At 44.6% G+C, this 15,514-nt stretch overlaps 1 protein-coding gene across 2 annotated transcripts in view; it reads left to right on the top strand.

Moving 5' to 3' along the window:
• The window catches only part of FER1L6 (fer-1 like family member 6), a 117,278-nt gene that overhangs the window by 21,195 nt on the left and 80,569 nt on the right, over positions 1-15,514 (top strand). For both annotated transcript variants that reach the window (XM_081918630.1, XM_081918629.1), the window contains exons 3-10: positions 1,806-1,935; positions 3,967-4,021; positions 4,119-4,250; positions 4,607-4,669; positions 9,517-9,595; positions 11,296-11,452; positions 12,027-12,213; positions 14,664-14,856. In XM_081918630.1, coding sequence (XP_081774756.1) covers positions 1,806-1,935; positions 3,967-4,021; positions 4,119-4,250; positions 4,607-4,669; positions 9,517-9,595; positions 11,296-11,452; positions 12,027-12,213; positions 14,664-14,856 — 996 coding nt within the window. The remainder of the gene's footprint in view (positions 1-1,805; positions 1,936-3,966; positions 4,022-4,118; positions 4,251-4,606; positions 4,670-9,516; positions 9,596-11,295; positions 11,453-12,026; positions 12,214-14,663; positions 14,857-15,514) is intronic.

Genomic DNA, 15,514 nt, shown 5'->3' with positions numbered 1-15,514 from the left:
GGATCATGGTGTGAGGTCAAGACTATGCAAATACACCAGTTGTTGTTGTTTAGTCGTTTAGTCGTGTCTGAATCTTCGTGACCCCATGGGCCAGAGAACGCCAGGCACTCCTGTCTTCCACTGCCTCCTGCAGTTTGGTCAAACTCATGCTGGTAGCTTCGAGAACACTGTCCAACCATCTCGTCCTCTGTCGTCCCCTTCTCCTTGTGCCCTCCATCTTTCCCAACATCAGGGTCTTTTCCAGGGAGTCTTCTCTTCTCATGAGGTGGCCAAAGTATTGGAGCCTCGGCTTCAGGATCTGTCCTTCCAGTGAGCACTCAGGGCTGATTTCCTTCAGAATGGAGAGGTTTGATCTTCTTGCAGTCCATGGGACTCTCAAGAGTCTCTTCCAGCACCATAACTCAAAAGCATCAATTCTTTGGGGATCAGCCTTCTTTATGGTCCAGCTCTCACTTCCATACATCACTACTGGGAAAACCATAGCTTTAACTATACGGACCTTTGTTGGCAAGGTGGCAGAAAAGTCTTAATTGGCTCTGCTGGTGTCCCTGTGGAGTGCCAACCTTGCCACCATTCTCCCCATCCAGGTAAGCAGCAGTGACACCTGTTTTAGGATGTCACCTGTTTCACCACATTGGCCGCTACTGTCTGTATGGATCTGAAGTTCATAAAACATCTAGCATCTGTTGGATGTTCAGAGCTTCAGGTCGTAGGACTGTTATTGATGGCATACCTTCCAACACAGCAAGGCCCAAATCCAGGACACCATCTTCTGGGTCTGAAATCACATGTAAGACAGACACATGACCTGTGCGAGATCGCAGACCTGGAAAAGGCACTTTTTTGGGCACGGCACCCAAAAATGTGTGTTTTGGTGTGCCACGCAAGATTGTGGACCCCCTCAAAAAATGTTTTTTTGGGGGCAAGATCTTGACCTGAAATCGCACAAGAGCAAGGCCATTCAAAATGGCCACCATGTTCTTGTGGGGGAAAACAGGATGTATGGGTTTTTCCAGGGCAGTTGACAGATATGCGATGGTTCACAAGGACTGGCTGAGGAATGTGGGATCTGAACAGGAACAAGCAGGGGCTGTGTATCCCTACTGGCAAGCGACTAAATTGAAATGGCCTTGGTCCTATATACCTGAAGGAGCATCTCCACCCCCATTGTTCAGCCTGGACACTGAGGTCCAGCGCCAAGGGCCTTCTGGCGGTTCCCTCATTGTGAGAAGCCAAGTTACAGGGAACCAGACAGAGGGCCTTCTCGGTAGTGGAACGCCCTCCCATCAGTTGTCAAGGAAATAAGCAGCTATCTTATCTTTAAAGACATCTGAAGGCAGCCCTGTTTAGGGAAGTTTTTAATATTTAATGCTGTATTGTTTTTAACACTTGATTGGGAGCCGCCCAGGGTGTCTGGGGAAACTCAGCTAGATGGGCGGGGTATAAATAATAAATTTATTATTATTATTATTATTATTATTATTATTATTATTATTATTATTATTTCTAAGTCTGTATCCAATGAAACAGTTGTACTAGCACAAGAAGGTTTAGCTGCTCACCCTCTTCTTTCTACGCACATCCCACACACCCTCTAAATCTGTTCCTGGGTTTTCCCCAACCCATTTACAGATTTATGGGGTATGCAGTGGGAAAGTCCATAGCAGCACAGCTAAAACTCCTTGGGCTAGCAGAACTGTTTTATTGGGTACTGCCCTGGAGTCTATATTTACAGGTGAATCACTCTTTCTTTCTTTCTTTCTTTCTTTCTTTCTTTCTTTCTTTCTTCTTTCTTTCTTTCTCAGGTGAGCCTGATGACACCGATAGCCTACATCAGGAGTTCCTTACAGGTCAAGATGGGGAAGAGGGCGAAAATATGTATGACGACTCAGCCTCCACCAGTAGCTTTGGTGCCTCAGGGCCTCCCCAAAAGAGGTATTGTGCTGCAGGGTCACAAAATGGCTGCCCAGTCCCTCTGCCCTTGAGGAAGGCACTGCTGCTGTTGACACGGTCAATGACAGAACGCCAGTGTGCTCAAATAGCTTATCTCTTGGTCATTGTGCTTATCCACAGTCTAATGGGATGTCCTTGTCAGCAAAATGTTGTCACCACAAGACAGAACTGTCACTAGATGGAAGTCTGGGGTAGGAGAGAATGATGGGAGGAGAACCAGGAATAGGCCCTGTCAACAAACATGGCATGGAGAATGGACAGTTAATTGTCACAGCCTTTCACAGAAACAAAGAGATCAATGGTCTTGGATGTAGACTTCGCTGTTGTCAGAATAAGGGCAGCTGCTGACTCCAGTGGAAATTGGACCAACCTTCAAAATCTGTTTTATAGCTAAAGCTGCAAAGTAAATGGAGCGATGTTTCTCTGACAGTGATATAAAGTGAAGAAATAAAACCATCTGGGTAGCAAGCAAACAGGCCCCTGTACATGCCTAATATACATTTTTTTCATTGAGCTAACCCCAAAATCCCAAAGAGGGGTGGTTGAATCTGTCCATTTCTTTTTCTGTTCCTCATTTTTTTTTATTGTGCACATTGTTGCAAAGCAATTCTCCCTAATATCACGTTTCTATGCACATTTTACCCAAGTATATGCATTTTGAACACATGACTTGGCAGGAGAATTGCATTGCAAAATTCAGATTTCAAAGAAAGGCTGTGTTTTGTTTTGCAACATGTTTTTAGAAAACTAGATAGATTTGTCTTTAAATGCAAACTCAATCAAATCTCTCTCCATCCCTATCATATAGGTGATATTCCACATATGGTAACAATCCCTGTCAGCCAAGATTCAGCACACCACACCACCAACCATAGAGTTTTACAGCTACTGTAGGGAGATCAGCTGGACCAGCAAGGAAGCTTCTTAAGAAAGATAGGGTAGACCAGGCCAACTGACAATCCTTGGTTTCTGTCCAAGATTCTGGGTTGTCTGTCAAGCTTGCTCACTGGTCTGAGCAAATAGCTGAGCTGAGGCCCGCCATGTCTTGACACAGTAGCTGGTTCTGAGGGTCACTTACGAAATGTTGCATTTCTGTTTTTCTGCCATCATGACCTCAATTTTCACACTAGTTTGTAGGGGCCACCAATGATCTATCTAGGCCACGGTGTGGGTCTCCAGTTGGTTTTGGACTACAATTCCCATCATTCTTGGCCGCTGGCCCTGCTAGTTATAGATGATGAGAGTTGTAGTCCAACAAGAGCTGTAGACCCAAGATTGGGAAACCCCAATCTAGGCATTTTGTTGCATTTCTTTTAGTTGAACTCTGTACCACGGAATTCATATAAATGCAAAATCTAATTGATAATGGTGTCCCAATCAGTATATTAATCGGGGAGATGCAATTTAGCTTAAAAATGCAAACCAGATGAAATCCTTCTCTCTCTCTCTCTCTTTATTTTTTTTTTTAATTTATTGATATAGCAAGAAAAAACAAAAAACACCAATACCAAATTACATGCAGGAATAACCATAGACACATAATTTTCTTAACAAACAATAAAACTTATATTGGTCATAACACTAAAGACCCAACCTCCCGTCTATTCCATATTTCCATTTCATATTACTTATTGCCAATACACACTTTTATCATAATTAAACTTTTTCTTAATATATCTAATTTCTTATATCTAAGTTCCCCGAATGCTGCAACAGAATCTAAACTACTATATTTATTTTTCAAATATTCTTTCCCATTTTGAAACAAATTCCTGTTTTGATTTATTCTTTATTTTTTCTGATAGACCATCTAATTCGGCATATTCTGTCAGCTTTTGGGTCCAATCTTGTATAGAGGGGATTTCCAGATGAAATCCTTCTCTATCCCTGCCTTTAACTACAACTCATAATGGTACAGGTGCTAAGCTGAATCACATTCTAGTTGTTAAAAGATGGAAAAGGCACAACATCTTAAAGGCTGACGCATATCCTTGTGTTCTGAAATGGAAACAGAGCGAAGGTGGAGTCAAAGGTCCATGAAGGCGAGGTGAAATCACAGAATTATCAGGTAAATTGGGGCAGGGAGGTTGCCCATTCCTATATCAAATGATTGAAGCCTCCCTCAGTAGGAAGCTAAGAGCATATGCTTCATTTCACCCTCACAGATTGCCATAACCATCATTGAAGCCCGCCAACTCGTCGGTGAGAACATAGATCCCGTGGTGATTATTGAAATTGGCGATGAAAAGAAGCAGACAACCGTCAAAGAAGGAACCAATTCACCGTTTTACAATGAAGTATGCACTTTTCTCTATCACACAGTACTCTGGGGGTAGTCATTGCAGTGTCTTCTGCATGCGGTTGAACTCCCAGTTGCCATCATCCCTGAGCACCAGCCATGTTGGATGGGGCTGATGGAAGCTGAAGTTCAAAAACATGCGGAGGGCACCACGTTGGCCACCCTAATGTGCCAAGAACTGGCTTGGTTTTGTGTCCGTAAATGAATAAATAAAGTCAAAGCCAACTCTGCCGCCTGTTTTATGGTCTTCCATAAAGAATCCTGAGGACCGTAGTTTGAGAGTGGCTGAGAATTCTGTGTGAGAGAGATGTAATATATATTAACTTGAAATTCTGTGGTTTTTTCTTCCCACAGTATTTTGTGTTTGACTTCATTGGACCCCAAGTACATCTCTTTGACAAAATTATCAAGATCTCTGTGAGTATATGCATGTTTAGTTGGCCAGAAACAATTTGTTTTTCTGAACCAGGAAGCGTGGAGAATGATGACCAAAGAAGTGATGAGATCAGATTTCTCAATTATATAAAAGAGAGGGGAGACTTGTAGCTGGACAAACAGAAAACTGTTTTGACCATTTTTATACGAATAGTTTTGTTCATGCATTTTTAATATTGCCTTTTCATCTTGGAGGTAAACAGTAATTGCAATCATCTATTAAATTACCCCCCTTCATGGATCACTGCCTTGCCGTGGCGAAGGGGCTTGAAGAACTCAGAGAAGCTATGAACTATGCCGAGCAGGGCACCCAAGATGAACAGGTCATAGTGGAGAGTTTTGACCAAACGTGATCCACCTGGAGGAGGAACCGGCAAGCCACTCCAGTATCCCTGCCAAGAAAACTCCATGGACAAAGACAACAGGCATATAAAAGATATGACGCTGGAAGATGAGCCCCTCAGGTCGGAAGGCGTCCAACATGCTACTGGGGAAGAGCGGAGGGCAAGTACAAGTAGATCCAGAGCTGATGAAGCGGCTGGGCCAAAGCCGAAAGGACGCTCAGTTGCGGATATGCCTGGAAGCGAAAGGAAAGTCCAATGCTGTAAAGAAAAATATTGCATAGGAACCTGGAATGTAAGAACCATGAACCTGGGTAAGTTGGAGGTGGTCAAAAATGAGATGGCAAGAATAAATATTGACATCCTGGGCATCAGTGAACTAAAATGGACGGGAATGGATGAATTCAGTTCGGATGACCATCATATCTACTACTGTGGGCAAGAAACCCGTAAAAGAAATGGAGTGGCCCTCATAGTCAACAAAAGAGTGGCGAAAGCTGTACTGGGATGCAATCTCAAAAATGATAGAATGATCTCGATACGAATCCAAGGCAAACCTTTTAACATCACAGTAATCCAAGTTTATGCACCAACTACTTGTGCTAAAGAAACTGAAATTGACCAATTCTATGAAGACTTACAAGACCTTATAGAAGTGACACCAAAGAAGGATGTTCTTCTCATTATAGGGGATTGGAATGCTAAAGTAGGGAGTCAAGAGATAAAAGGAACAACTGGCAAGTTTGGCCTTGGAGATCAAAACGAAGCAGGGCAAAGGCTAATAGAGTTCTGTCAAGAGAACAAGCTGGTCATCACAAACACACTTTTCCAACAACACAAGAGACGACTCTACACATGGACATCACCAGATGGGCAGCATCGAAATCAGATTGATTATATTCTCTGCAGCCAAAGATGGAGAAGCTCTATACAGTCAGCAAAAACAAGACCTGGAGCTGACTGTGGCTCAGATCATCAGCTTCTTATAGCAAAATTCAAGCTTAAACTGAAGAAAGTAGGAAAAACCACTGGGCCGGTAAGATACAATCTAAGTCAAATCCCTTATGAATACACAGTGGAAGTGAGGAACAGGTTTAAGGATTTAGATTTGGTGGACAGAATGCCTGAAGAACTATGGATGGAGGCTCGTAACATTATACAGGAGGCAGCAACGAAAACCATCCCAATGAAAAGGAAATGCAAGAAAGCAAAGTGGCTGTCCAATGAGGCCTTACAAATAGCGGGGGAGAGAAGGCAAGCAAAATGCGAGGGAGATGGTGAAAGATACAGGAAATTGAATGCAGATTTCCAAAGAATAGCAAGGAGAGACAAGAAGACCTTCTTAAACGAGCAGTGCAAAGAAATAGAGGAAAGCAATAGAATGGGAAGAACCAGAGATCTGTTCAAGAAAATTGGAGATATGAAAGGAACATTTCGTACAAAGATTTCCATAATAAAGGACAAAAGTGGAAAGGACCTAACAGAAGCAGAAGACATCAAGAAGAGGTGGCAAGAATACACAGAGGAATTATACCAGAAAGAAATGGATGTCTCGTACACCCCAGGTAGTGTGGTTGCTGACCGTGAGCCAGACATCCTGGAAAGTGAAGTCAAATGGGCCTTAGAAAGCACTGCAAATAACAAGGCCAGTGGAAGTGATGGTATTCCAGCTGAACTATTTAAAATTTTAAAAGATGATGCTGTTAAGGTGCTACACTCAATATGCCAGCAAGTTTGGAAAACTCAGCAGTGGCCAGAAGATTGGAGAAGATCAGTCTACATCCCAATCCCAAAGAAGGGCAGTGCCAAAGAATGCTCCAACTACCGCACAATTGCACAAATTTCACACGCTAGCAAGGTTATGCTTAAAATTCTACAAGGAAGGCTCAAGCAGTATGTGGACCGAGAACTCCCAGAAGTGCAAGCTGGATTTAGAAGAGGCAGAGGAACCAGAGACCAAATTGCAAACATGCGCTGGATTATGGAGAAAGCTAGAGAGTTCCAGAAAGACATCTACTTCTGCTTCATTGACTATGCAAAAGCCTTTGACTGTGTCGACCACGGCAAACTATGGCAAGTTCTTAAAGAAATGGGAGTGCCAGATCACCTCATCTGTCTCCTGAGAAATCTCTATGTGGGACAAGAAGCTACAGTTAGAACTGGATATGGAACAACTGATTGGTTCAAAATTGGGAAAGGAGTACGACAAGGCTGTATTTTGTCTCCCTGCTTATTTAACTTATATGCAGAATTCATCATGCGAAAGGCTGGGCTGGATGAATCCCTAGCCGGAATTAAGATTGCCGGAAGAAATATCAACAACCTCAGATATGCAGATGACACAACCTTGATGGCAGAAAGTGAGGAGGAATTAAAGAACCTTTTAATGAGGGTGAAAGAGGAGAGCGCAAAATATGGTCTGAAGCTCAACATCAAAAAAACGAAGATCATGGCCACTGGTCCCATCACCTCCTGGCAAATAGAAGGGGAAGAAATGGAGGTAGTGAGAGATTTTACTTTCTTGGGCTCAATGATCACTGCAGATGGTGACAGCAGCCACGAAATTAAAAGATGCCTGCTTCTTGGGAGAAGGGCAATGACAGGCCTAGACAGCATCTTGAGAAGTAGAGACATCACCTTGCCAACAAAGGTTCGTATAGTTAAAGCTATGGTTTTCCCAGTAGTGATGTATGGAAGTGAGAGCTGGACCATAAAGAAGGCTGATCGCCGAAGAATTGATGCTTTTGAATTATGGTGCTGGAGGAGACTCTTGAGAGTCCCATGGACTGCAAGAAGATCAAACCTCTCCATACTGAAGGAAATCAACCCTGAGTGCTCACTGGAAGGACAGATTGTGAAGCTGAGGCTCCAGTACTTTGGCCACCTCATGAGAAGAGAAGACTCCCTGGAGAAGACCCTGATGTTGGGAAAGATGGAGGGCACAAGGAGAAGGGGACGGCAGAGGACGAGATGGTTGGATAGTGTTTTCGAGGTTACCAGCATGAGTTTGACCAAACTGCGGGAGGCAGTGGAGGACAGAGGTGCCTGGCGTTCTCTGGTCCATGGGGTCACGAAGAGTCGGACACGACTAAACGACTAAACAAATTAAATTACCAAGTCTGTTTTCTGCTTCTTGGTTCTTGCATTTTGCATGGCACCCTTAACGCAGCACTTAAGACCAGGCTGTAAAACTCCGCAGAACTCAGACCATAAGGAAGTATGTCAGATTCTCAGCTAATGTAAAAACCATGTCTCCTTTGTTGAGACTCAGAGATTTGTCTTGGTTGGGGATCATTCTTGATTGCTGAGAGGACACATTAACTTGCTGCCTGGATAATAACGCTAACTGTGGTGATAATCAAATATTCATTTTAGTTACCGTGCTGTATTGCTTTGCAAATCAAATGTGTCAATGGAATAAAATGGAAAGAATGAGACAAATAGGCACTCCGTGGGAACAAATTGCAGAATGCTTGGCAGAAATCTTTATTCATCTTCAAATCAAATTTGTGATTGTTTTATTTTTAAAAAAATCTATTTGCCTTGCTCAGGGTTAGCAATGCTTCAGAATACCAGCTGCTGGAAGTCGCAAGAAGGGAGAGTACTCTTCTTTTCAGGTCCTTCTTGTGGGTTTCCCACTATAAGAAAGGACTCTGGTTCAGATGGGCCATTAGCTTGATTAGCAGGTTCTTCCGATCACAGAAATGTAGAGTTGGAAGGGACCCTGAGGGTCATCTAGCCCACCCCTGCGAGGCAGGAATTCTGCCCACAGCTGTCCCTGGTTAACAGCCAGATGCACTGACCCATTGTGCCATTCTTACGTTCATTGTGGGAAGAGGGACAGGGTGAGGTGGGTTGAATTGCACCCTTTCTTGGTCATGTTAGAGCAGGGTTTCCCAAACCTGGCTCTCCAGCTGTTGTTGGACTACAACTCCCATCATCCTTAGCTAGCAGGACCAGTGGTCAGGGATGATGGGAATTGTAGTCCCAAAACAGCTGGAGACCCAAGTTTGAGAAACTCTGTGCTAGAGTATGACAAAGGATCAGAGCCGGGAATTAGTTACAACATACAAGGTTTTCACCTTCACTGGAAGGACAGATCGTGAAGCTGAGGCTCCAGTACTTTGGCCACCTCATGAGAAGAGAAGACTCCCTGGAAAAGACCCTAATGTTGGGAAAGATGGAGGGCACAAGGAGAAGGGGGCGACAGAGGACGAGATGGTTGGATAGTGTTTTCGAGGTTACCAGCATGAGTTTGACCAAACTGCGGGAGGCAGTGGAGGACAGAGGTGCCTGGCGTTCTCTGGTCCATGGGGTCACGAGGAGTCGGACACGACTAAACGACTAAACAACAACAGCAAGGTTTTCACTGCCTAGTATTAAAAATGCTAGGCTCCTTCCATTATCGACATGAATAATGTTTGATCTCTCTTCTGTAAATGCTTCCTGTACCAAGCATATAATCCTTCATGCATCTCCCTCCAACAGGTTATGCATAACAAGCTGATAGGGAGCATATTGATCGGCTCCTTTAAAGTAGATCTGGGGACCGTTTACAATGAGCCAGGTAAGATACGCAGTTTCAACTTGGCCCTTCTTTTGTTAATTAGTGATCTTGTTTACAGTTGTATCTCAAGGCTGATTCACAGAATCTCTGAGCGTATGGTTTGCTATGGCGGCGGGCGGGAAACAAAAATTAGACTACAGGTTGAACATGGCAAACAGACTATGTAAGATTCATGTAGGTAGCTGTGTTGGTCTGATGCAGTCGAAATAAATAAAAAAATACCCAGAACAAACCTAGTTGGTCTCTAAGGCGCTACTGGACATTTTTTTTAATTTTTAAATTTATTTAGACTATGTAAAATCTTTGCTGTATTAGAAATTCCAAATAATTCAGAATACAGTGGTACCTTGGGTTAAGAACTTAATTTGTTCTGGAAGTCCGTTCTTAACCTGAAACTGTTCTTAACCTGAGGTACCACTTTAGCTAATGGGGCCTCCCGCTGCCACTGCACAATTTCTGTTCTCATCCTGAGGTAAAGTTCTTAACCTGAGGTACTACTTCTGGGTTAGGGGAATCTGTAACCTGAAGCGTCTGTAACCTGAGGTACCGCTGTATCAGTCTTTGGATGATTCATGGACCTGCTGATGGAGCCTAGCCAATAGGTGTCTCTTCCATTAGTGGTTGGCAGGAAGGGTTAGCCACTGCACACCTGACCTCCCAGCAGTGGAGTCACTGCCACTTACAGGAAAAGGATGCAGCAGGTATATTGGGGGAGCGCGTGCCCATACATGTGCACACATGCTATTTCTGGCACACTTCCGGGTCAGAAGAGCACCGGAAATAGCTTGTGCACATGTGCATGGGCAGCCTCCGATCCAGAGGTGCACCGGAAATAATGCTTGCGCATGCCCAAATAACGCTTGCACATGTGCATAAGCTATTTCTGGTGCTCCTCCAACCCAAAAGTGGGCAGCTGCGCAGTGCCGGTAAGAGCAGACAGCACCAGTGGACAGTGGGGGGGTCGCCACAGGCTGGACAAATGAGTCCCTCGGGCCTTATCTGGCCCGTGGGCCTTACTTTGGGGACCCCTGAAGCAGTGGCGTAGCGTGGGGGTGCAGGGGGGGCCGGCCGCACCGGGCGCAACATCTGGGGGTTAGGGTTAGGGGGCGCAAATCCACGGGTTAGGGGGCGCAAATCCACGCTTTAGGGGATTACTTGCCTTGCCCTGGGTCCTGACAACCCACGCTACGCCACTGCCCTGAAGTCATCATCTTCTGTGCCCTCCTGGAGGGGGGGCTCTTGGGCAGGTGGGTCCCACCACTCTTCCTCGTCCAACCAATCCCTGACACTCCACCATGGAGGGCACCACAGCTTCTACCTGAAGAAGATGGCGTTTGAACCCTCTGCATGCAAAACAGATTCTCTACCACTAAGCTATGGCCTTTCCAGTACCTGATGGGTCTTGATAAGGGTTCATTCTTCATTTGCTCATTTGATCTGCTGCTAAGAAGTCACAATGGGAGGGTTTTGTTTGCAAAAGCAAAACAGAACCTTGACAGGCAGGTTAAGAACATTTTGAATAAATGAAATACATTTACTTTCCAGAGTGTTTCCAATTTTGTTCACGGAGCGGAAAGAATAGTTATTGCTGGTGATTTGCTGGCTGCTAATGCACATGTCTCCCCCTTCCCTTTCCCCAAGAGACAATGATTTCAGAAGCTCTCCTGTGGACCATTCATGCTTGTATGTTTCCTTTCCAGGTCATCAGTTTTGTGACAAGTGGGCTGTCCTCACAGACCCTGCGGACATAAGGACAGGAACCAAAGGATATCTGAAGTGCGACATCAGCGTCGCAGGGAAAGGAGACACACTGCAAGCCACTCAGAAAGCAAGTGATGCAGAAGAGCAGATAGAGAAGTACGGCCACAACTTAATTACAATCTTGCCGGCGTTCTGACTCTGACGTATATAGATGGCAGTTGCAATGCAAAAGCCTGTGGAATGGCTTTTCTCGACTGGTATCTTACTTAGTCCTGGGCAAAAGAGGCAAACCCTCCCTGCCGCAGGGGAGTTATTTATATGCCAAACATGAACTGGCTACGGTCATTCTTTCTCCCTGGGGGACCCTGGCAACTGTGTTTTTTAAATGTAAACCACCTTGGGTGCTTTTGCAGAATGGAAGTGTATGAATGAAATTGAAATGAAATTAGCAATTGCATAAGTGACTTTTAAAAGGTAAATAGCAGGCATGCCCCCCATTAGAATCAGGACTACAATGGGGATGAGAACGGCAAAGCCTTCCTTCTCCACTCCCAGAGTCCTGATCTGGATCAGCCCCTTCTATACTTGCTTTTTTAAATTAATAAATCTACATAATTACTTGTTGCATGAACAGTATCTTGTCTAGTTTGTTCCTAAGTCTGAGCAAACAATTTTTTTTTTAAATCACTTAGCTTTCTTCAGAGAACTGGTCTTTTTTCATTTTCTGCAGGAACCTCTTAATTCCCAAAGGATTTCCATCAGAAAGGCCTTGGGCCAGATTTTACGTGAGAATCTACAAAGCTGAAGGGCTTCCCAAAATGAACTCAAGCATCATGGCCAATGTAACAAAAGCCTTCATGGGCGACAGCAAGGACCTTGTGGATCCATTTGTGGTGGTCACATTTGCAGGTCTAATGGTAAGTGGGTCAACGTGATCACACATGCAACCTTTTCGTGTTGGTTGGTTGATTAGCTGCCTTGTCACCAGGCAACAGCTGTCAGGATTCTTTGGCAGATGCTGTAACCATTAAAGTGGTATACTACTACTACTGCAACAACAACAACAACAACAACAACAACAACAACAACAACATAATAATAATAATAATAAAAATAATAATATACTTATAACCACCCATCTGACTAGGTTGCCACTCTGGGCAGCTTCCAACATAATAAAAACACGGAAAACATCAAACATCAAGAACCTCCCAATACAGGATTTCTTTCAGATATCTTCTAAAAGTTATGTCATTGTTTATCTGTTTGACATCTGATGGGTGGGGAGTGTTCCCTGTAACTTCCCTGCCTGGTTCCCTGTATCTTCACTTCTCACAGTGAGGGAACCACCAGAAGTCCCTCAGAACTCAGTGTCCAAGGTGAACGATGGGCATGTTGATGCTCCATAAAGCCGTTTAAAGGTCTTTAAAGGTCAACACCAGCACCAACCAATCAAAATTTGTAACAAAGAGGGCTGGAACATAATCCAGATCGGATTGGGATTCCTTGCAATATTTAATCCCTTTTTTATTGTGTTTGCATGGTACAGTATATGACATTGGTATGACATCAGTACACTTAGCGGGCAATCAGTTTTATGGCACCAAAATGTATTTTGCTAGCAGTGTGCGCTGAAGTCCAAAGGTGGATTTGTTGTGCTAGGGTGTCAGAGCACTTTGATCCCCTTACATAGGCAAACCTTAGGATTCAGTATGACCTTGAATCCATCATGCAGAATACTGACAATCTGGAGGCACCCCAGGCCAGGAGTTATGCACCCATCAAGTAATTTAATAATGAGAACATGGAATGTCAGAGTTGGAAGGGATCTTGAAGGTCATCTCGTCCAGGAATCTTGCAACTACAGCAACCCTGACAGATGGCTGCCCATCCTCTGCTTAAAGCACCTCCAGCGAAGGAGAGCTCATCATTCCCCTAGACAATCTGTTCCACTGTCAAACTGCTCTGAAGGTTTCTTTGAAAAATGCTTGGCCAGCCTCTGCTTCTGTGCCACCCAGCTGGTTCTTTACCCATCTTCTCTTTTGCAACAGGCTCTTCACCCATGGCAAAAAAAACCTCCACCGCTGGCTGCCCTCCCATTCTTCACCGCTTGCACAAGAAACGTGCATTCTGTCAAGACAAATGCTTGGTTGTCCCCTCTCAATTGCTTCAAGAAGGCAGCCCATGCTTTTAGTGGGTGCTGAATAGAGTAGCAACAAAAGTGCTTGCCTAATGTCAACAGAGGGACACGGGTGGCGCTGTGGTCTAAACCACAGAGCCTAGGGCTTGCCAATCAGAAGGTTGGCGGTTCAAATCCCCGCGACAAGGGGAGCTCCCTTTGTTCGGTCCCAGCAAGTAGATAAATAGGTACTGCTTTGGCAGGGAGGTAAATGGCATTTCAATGCACTGCTCTGATTGCACCAGAAGCAGCTTAGTCATGCTGGCTGGCCACATTACCTGGAAGCTGTCTGCGGACAAATGTCGGCTCCCTTGGCCTATAGAGTGAGATGAGCACCACAACCCCAGAGTCGTCCGTGACTGGACCTAATGGTCCGGGGTACCTTTACCTTTAATGTCAACAGGCAGGCCGTTGCAGAGTACTGTACAGGCGCTGCTACATCACAAGACAGAGCTCTTACAAATGCGAAATGGGTGTCATGTGGCACTTGTAGCAGTGCTAGTTCCAGTGACTGAAGTGGTCAAGGGGGCGTATTAGAGGGGTAAGGTGATCGCATGATAATAGCTATGCAAGCAGACACTACTAGCATGTGAGAATGGCTCCAATTCTGCAATCCTTAGCACTAACATGCACAGGAACATCATCTTCATCATCATCAACATAATTTATTACTTATACCCCGCCCATCTGGCTGAGTTTCCCCAGCCACTCTGGGCGGCTTCCAATCGAGTGTTAAAAACAATACAGCATTAAATATTAGAAACTTCCCTAAACAGGGCTGCCTTCAGATGTCTTTTAAAGAGAAGGTAGCTGCTTATTTCCTTCACATCTGAAGGGACGGCATTCCACAGGGCGGTCGCCACTACCGAGAAGGCCCTCTGTCTGGTTCCCTGTAACTTCACTTCTCGCAATGAGGGAACCGCCAGAAGGCCCTCGGCGCTGGACCTCAGTGTCTGGGCAGAACAATGGGGGTGGAGACGCTCCTTCAGGTATACAGGACCATTTAGGGATTTAAAGGTTAGCACCAACACTTTGAATTGTGCTCAGAAACGTACTGGGAGCCAATGCAGATCTCTCAGAAGAATAGTGCTCCCCCCCCCCCCCGGTAACGTCTGAAGGTGATTTTGTGTGGGTGATTATGCATTAGTCCTGTTGATTCTTCAGCTAACCTACAACTTTTCATTTTAGGGTCGAACCACGGTGCAGAAGAACTGTGCTGATCCTGTGTGGCACGAGCAAGTCATCTTTAAGGAGATGTTCCCCCCTCTCTGCCGAAGGGTCAAAATCCAGGTGTGGGATGAAGGGAGCATGAACGACGTAGCCTTAGCCACCCACTTCATAGACCTGAAGAAGATCTCGAATGAACAGGATGGAGATAAAGGTGAAGAGCTATGCATGGATCAGTTTTAAAAAGGCAACTGTGGACTGTTTAAAATGCCTGTGTTATAGAGGCATTTCTGGTCCTCTCTCTCTCTGTTGCCCTTTAGGATGAACAGAACCCATGTCTGAGCATCTTTGGAAGGGCAGTAAAGCCTTTCGGAAAGAGCCAGCTTCTGAAGGCCATCTCTTCTTTATATCATTTCATTGTTTCAGGAGGTGGTTTGGAGAATAAACACATCTTGTTTTCACCAAATACAGATAGGTAGCCGTGTTGGTCTGCCATAGTCAAAAAAAAAAAAATTCCTTCCAGTAGCACCTTAAAGACCAACTAAGTTAGTTCTTGGTATGAGCTTTCGTGTGCATGCACACTTCTTCAGATAGTTTTCACCAAAGTTAGGATGGAGGGCTTGCAACAGCATGTGGCAATTCAAATCACATTTTGTGAAATAATGACATTTGGATTTGAGGGTTGAAGATAAATCGTTTATAGAAAGTGGCTTTATTGGGTGTTACACTGGTGTGGATGAAGTGAATAATGTTTACGTACAACTTCTTAACTTTCTCTCTCTGTTTCTTTCTTTTAATTACTTTTCTATTTCTTTTTCTTTATCTCTTCCTCCCTCCCTCTCTCTCTCCCCTCTTCTCTCGCTCTCTCTTTC

Source organism: Podarcis melisellensis (genome assembly GCF_964234715.1).
Source record: "Podarcis melisellensis genome assembly, chromosome: 7".
Taxonomy (NCBI): domain Eukaryota; kingdom Metazoa; phylum Chordata; class Lepidosauria; order Squamata; family Lacertidae; genus Podarcis; species Podarcis melisellensis.
The sequence above is the reverse complement of the archived record's forward strand: the minus strand, read 5'-3'. Positions and strand labels throughout refer to the sequence as shown.